The sequence below is a fragment of the Populus euphratica genome, unplaced genomic scaffold, assembly GCF_000495115.2.
Source record: "Populus euphratica unplaced genomic scaffold, PopEup_1.0 scaffold201.1, whole genome shotgun sequence".
In the NCBI taxonomy this organism is placed as follows: domain Eukaryota; kingdom Viridiplantae; phylum Streptophyta; class Magnoliopsida; order Malpighiales; family Salicaceae; genus Populus; species Populus euphratica.
The window spans coordinates 93288-99100 of NW_011500084.1; the positions used below are offsets into that span (position 1 = coordinate 93288).

Genomic DNA, 5813 nt, shown 5'->3' on the forward strand with positions numbered 1-5813 from the left:
AAAATGTTTGGAAAAAAAAATAAAAAATTTAAATCACAGCTGAATTGTTGCATGCAAGGAATAAAGGTTTCTCTTCTGCTTCTGCAACAAGAATCTTTGCCTTTTTCTTTTTCATGGCCGTCTCTTTAGACTTCGAAAGAAAGCACATGAAATAAATAACTGCAAAATAATACACTTAAATGAAAGACTGTTGGTGTTCTTTTATTGATCCTGAGAGTAAAGAGAGAGAGAAAAGTCGTGGCATTAATTTGCAGGTATGTTACGGTTCTTCCATGTTTTCTCAGCACCCCTGTCATTAAATTGCCTGTCGTTGCATGTAGAAAGGAGTGTGTCAGTAGGATTTAGAGGACCCTCGTTGACATGTCTATGAGTGCATGGTAGCAGAGCTTTTTTCGAGTTGTTGAAGTGGCCTGTGGGTGGTCTTACAGAGTTTGATGAACACTCAAGTCTTCTTAAATTTCCTTCTTTTTGAGGATTGGGAAGGAGGTTGTTAGTTGGGCTATTGGATGTTGCTAGGTGTGAAATTCAAGTAAATGTGCGTAGTCTGAACTGGCTTTGAGGAATTTTTGAGGATTAATTTTTGTCCTGATTTTGGAGATTCCTTTGTAGCTTGTTGAGGGGTTCTTATCTTCACTATGAAGTCATAACCATCCAGTAGTCTGCTTTTTTATTTTTTGCTACAGGGCTCAAGAAAAACTTGAGGGTTTGGATTTGATTCTACTTGCCTTGTATTCTTGAAGATTTTTAGAGGGATGGAATGGGCAGTAGTTTCGTTTCCAGATCATTTTAAAGGCTTCTTCACTTCCAGTGAAGTGAAACTGGTTTGAATATCCACTCTGTGAGGTAAGCTTCTCCATTGAAATTTGAACATGCATTGCTGATTAGATGTTTCATTGCTGTGAAACTAAACAAACTTCTCAAACATTTGTTGTTGTCGTCTAAGAAAAGAGTAACAATCTATAAATTGTTTACAGTGAAAGGATAATTGTTGTCTTCTATTTTTTCTATGATCTGCTACAAAGAGTGGGTCGCGTTTGTTTTATTTTGGCCTTGCATCAATAGTTGGAGCTCTAAGATTTTTTAGTTCATGGCACAACACTCAATACCAACCTGCTGTTTTTACTTGCAAACTTGCAGCTGATGCCCATTTCCCAGTTCTTGAGAGCTCGTCAACATCTTCTATGCCTTGCTCCTTGTGTTGATTCTTTACACACAACAAATGTCTAAGGCATTCCAATGTTTTGCAATCCTACTCGGCGTTGTCCTTGTGCTTTTAATTAGTGGTTCAGATCAATTACAATCCTCCCAGGGTGAAACCCTTTTAAGAATTCAGCGGCTTTTGAACTATCCATCTGCTCTAAGCAGTTGGAATATCACCACTGACTTCTGCAATACCGAACCAAATGCTTCTGTAACTGTGGTATGCTATGAGAACAGCATAACACAGCTGCATATTATTGGCAACAAGGGAACTCCTCTTTTGCCTAGAAACTTTTCAATTGATTCCTTTGTCACAACGCTTGTTGGTCTGCCGAACTTGAAAGTCTTGACATTAGTTTCTCTGGGTTTATGGGGTCCCTTCCCTGGTAAAATTGCACGTCTGTCTTCATTGGAAATACTTAATGTGAGTTCAAATTTCCTATACGATGCTGTTCCTCAAGAAATTTCATCACTCGCTGCCCTCCAATCACTGGTTCTTGACGATAATATGTTTGCTGGTGAGTTGCCAAATTGGATCGGTTTACTTCCAGTTTTGTCTGTCTTGAGTCTCAAGAAGAATATGCTCAACGGTTCATTGCCAGATTCATTGAGTAATTTGGATAATCTTAGAGTTCTAGTGCTTTCGCATAACTACTTCGGAGGAGAAGTTCCTGATCTTAGCAGTTTGACAAACCTTCAAGTGCTTGATTTGGAAGATAATGCTCTTGGACCGCAGTTTCCTCTGCTTGGAAACAAGTTAGTTTCTCTTGTGTTGAGCAAGAACGAGTTCAGGGATGGCCTTCCTGATGAAGTGACCTCCTATTATCAGCTTCAACGGCTAGATCTCTCAAATAATAAATTTGTGGGACCATTTCCACAATCATTATTGTCATTGCCTTCAGTAACTTACTTGAATGTTGCAGACAACAAGTTCACAGGAATGCTTTTCGAAAACCAGTCTTGCAGTGCTGACCTTGAGTTTGTGGATCTGTCCTCAAATCTTATGACTGGAAATTTGCCAAATTGTCTTCTGCAAGACTCCAAGAGAAAGGTCTTGTACGCCGCGAACTGTCTGGCAACTGGTGATGAAAACCAACACCCTATTTCCCTCTGTCGTAATGAAGCATTAGCTGTTGGGATTTTGCCCCAGAGAAAGAAAAGGAAAGCTTCTAAAGAAACTATTGCATTCGGTGTCATTGGAGGGATTGTTGGAGGCATTGCCCTTGTTAGTTTAATTTACTTAGCCGTCGGAAAGGTGAAATCAAGGAAGACAATCAAGAGACCAAATACTAGACTAACTACAGAGAACGCGTCAACAGGGTACCCTTCAAATTTGCTCCCAGATGCAAGTAAGTTTTCATTTCTGCCTGTGCTTATGCTCTTTGTCTACTATATGTGGCTATAGATTGTTTTATGAAGTCGTGCATGCATAGTAGCGAAATCTAAGAATTCTGTCAGTAATAAGGAAATGTGAAGTATAACTGAGATGGAATGATGAGTGCTCAACTAGTATCCATTTAAGATATCCCTTTCCTATCCCCAAATAAGTATATTCTAGTAAATCCCTTGCCAAATTTATGAAATTTAGGTGATGATAATCTTCTTCTTCTTCTTCTTCTTATATATATATATATATATATGAAGAATGCCGTAATCATCACTTCAATTGTTTGAGAAAGTGGTTTATTGCTCCAAATTCATTCTCATAAGAAAGGACTTCACATACATTTTGCTGACGTACTTTCAGGCAGCCCATCTAAAAGTGTTCTTGAAAGAAAAGACAAGTTGGTGAGGTTCTAGCACGTTATAAAACATAGAAGGAATACGTAATAATTTAACTAATAAGAAGAGCAGAGTATTTTACAGTTCCTTTTTCTTTTTTATTTTTGGCAAAAAATGAAGGGTATATTTCTCAAACAATGAAGCTGGGAGCACTTGGCCTGCCACCGTATCGTACTTTTTCACTAGAAGAGTTAGAGGAGGCCACTAACAATTTTGACACATCTGCTTTCATGGGTGAAGGTTCTCAAGGGCAGGTAATGCAAATCCGTTGTAACATATTCTTTGTATTTCATTCAGTTGAATTAGCCTGTGATACTCTCATAATTGCCTCCGAGCATGAGCTTTTTTGAATTCTTCAAGCATTTTGGGCCAGCAAAATTCTTTCAAGTTCATGCCAACGGAATTTCCTCGATCAACTGAGCAATCACAATTCACAAATTGTTTCTGAAAATGAATCCCTTGCTTGTTCGGAAAGATGGTCTGTTTTATCTATAACAAGTTGTTTCTCGTGCTCTTATGATTGGTTTGACTCTAGCAACCTTTCAGTAAATTGAATGGCAGAAAACCCCCTCCCTAGCATGCGTGCTGTTTATTAACCATGAATAGATTTCCTGATATTCCTTGCGGTTCGTCTTGTGGTTTCAGATGTATAGGGGGCGGCTTAAGGATGGTTCCTTAGTTGCTATCAGATGCCTAAAAATGAAAAGAAGTCATAGTACCCAAAACTTTATGCACCATATAGAGCTGATCTCGAAACTAAGACATCGGCATTTGGTCAGTGCTCTTGGACACTGCTTTGAGTGTTACTTGGATGATTCAAGTGTCAGCAGAATATTCCTAGTTTTTGAATATGTTCCAAATGGCACGCTAAGAAGCTGGATCTCTGGTGAGTGGTAATCCATAAATTTTCTCAATTACTTTGTCAGGATGGAGAACATACAGGGAGTGCTATGATTGCTTAGCATGCTTTTGATGCGAGTTAACTTTTGACCAACCTCTCGATTGTTACTGCGAGCAACTCATGAATCTTTCACGACATAGTTCCAATTGGGTGTTATTTTGTTTCCTGCATCCTGCATTTTAGTAAGTGTAGACTACTCTGTCTCTGTTGGATTTGATGACAGACATTTCTTTTCTTCTTTTTAATCTCAGGAGGACATGCCTGGCAAAAACTTCAATGGACACACCGTATAGCTGCTGCAATAGGTGTCGCGAAGGGCATCCAATTTTTGCATACAGGGATTGTGCCTGGAGTATATTCAAATAATCTGAAAATAACAGATGTTTTATTGGATCAAAACCTTGTTGCAAAAATTAGCAGCTATAACCTACCCTTATTAGCAGAAAACAAGGGAATGGTATTTTCTTTCCCCGTCATGGAAGCTGTTTTTCTTTTCCATCAAGCCACACTTAGAAGCTGATACCTAACAAATTCATTGTTGCAGGTTGTCCATGGAACATCATCTGGTGCATCCAAAGATCTTAGCACCAGTGCAAGGTTAGATCTGACTGCTGATATGTTTTGAGGGTTAGGCTGGTTCAAACTGATAAAATAGTTTGAATTTATTATTTTGTCGCATAATTCGGAAGTCAACATAGATAAAACAGAGCGGCATTTACAATGGATGCAAAATTTCATAAGTCTGTTGAAACTGGTATATAAGAAAGCTAAACACTTAAGAGTAATCAGTCCCATGATGATTTTTTCTTTGAATGTTGCTATTGAACAGGATAAATCAAGACCAGAAGGTTGATGTTTATGACTTTGGATTAATATTGCTTGAAATCATTGTGGGAAGATCATTGACATCTAAGAATGAAGTGAGAGTTCTAAAAGATCAGGTGACAGATATTTTTCTTTGATTTATGTATTTGAATCTTCAGAAAAACGTATTTCAGTTGATGCCCTCGTCCTAGTTTCAGGATTGTCTTACAGTTAAATATTTCTGTGTAAAACTTGTGCAGTTGCAAGCAAGCATTACAAGTGATGATACTGCTCGAAGTAGCATAGTTGATCCAGTTGTGCGAAGATCATGCTCAGATCAATCCCTAAAGACAATGATGGAGATCTGCGTAAGTTGTCTGCTTAAGAACCCTGCAGATAGACCCTCCGTTGAGGATATACTATGGAACTTGCAGTATGCTGCTCAAGTTCAGGATCCGTGGCGGGGAGACTCCCAGAGCAGTGAAGGATCTCCAGTCTCACCTGCCATACGACCGCGTTTACATATTACCATTCATTAGCAGTAACATTCAGGTTTTTACAGTTTCTCTCAATGAAATCTCACTTCTTATTTTACTTTGAAGTATGGGCTTTGCCTCTGATACGAGAATGTAGTAGCGAAATACTGGTACGGATATGACATATCTTCCAAGGTGTTGGGAAAATACATCATTATAACCAAATTCACAATTCAAAGAACCAATTCTTTTCCCCTTTTTATGCAATTAATACAGGGTTAAACAGTAAATAAACTAAACAAAACTAAATAATAAATCATAATAAATTAATATATTAAGATTTTTTTTCTTTATAAAAAAAAACTATCATATCATAGTCTATTTAAAAACTTCAGCTAATAATAATAATAATAATAATAATGGATATAAGTATTATTTCTTAGTTAAAACTAGGGAATGTAACATAAATAATTAAAAATAACATTTCTTGGGATGCATCAATATTAAAGAGAAGAGAAAAGATTGAAAAGAATCTCATAAAACTATAATCATACTTATTTGAAGAACAAGCTAAATTAAAAATGAGTTACGTATCTGGAATTTATTATCAAAACTCCAATGATAAATCAACTATCTCTTAAAGTTTGAAC

The 5813-nt window shown here is 37.3% G+C and overlaps 1 protein-coding gene across 4 annotated transcripts; it reads left to right on the top strand.

Moving 5' to 3' along the window:
* LOC105108906 (probable inactive leucine-rich repeat receptor-like protein kinase At3g03770) lies at positions 1 to 5374 on the top strand. Of its 4 annotated transcripts, none has more exons than XM_011003403.1 (9): positions 1 to 254; positions 659 to 843; positions 1138 to 2549; positions 3103 to 3236; positions 3628 to 3868; positions 4135 to 4340; positions 4428 to 4480; positions 4713 to 4824; positions 4948 to 5374. In XM_011003403.1, the coding sequence occupies exons 3-9, from the start codon at positions 1220 to 1222 to the stop codon at positions 5224 to 5226; spliced, it is 2355 nt and encodes a 784-aa protein (XP_011001705.1). In that variant the 5' UTR covers positions 1 to 254; positions 659 to 843; positions 1138 to 1219; the 3' UTR covers positions 5227 to 5374. The 4 variants fall into 4 exon arrangements, with proteins under 4 accessions (XP_011001705.1, XP_011001704.1, XP_011001707.1 ...); XM_011003402.1 differs by having other exon boundaries at positions 684 to 843; XM_011003405.1 differs by having other exon boundaries at positions 741 to 843.
* Positions 5375 to 5813: the final 439 nt, after the last annotated feature.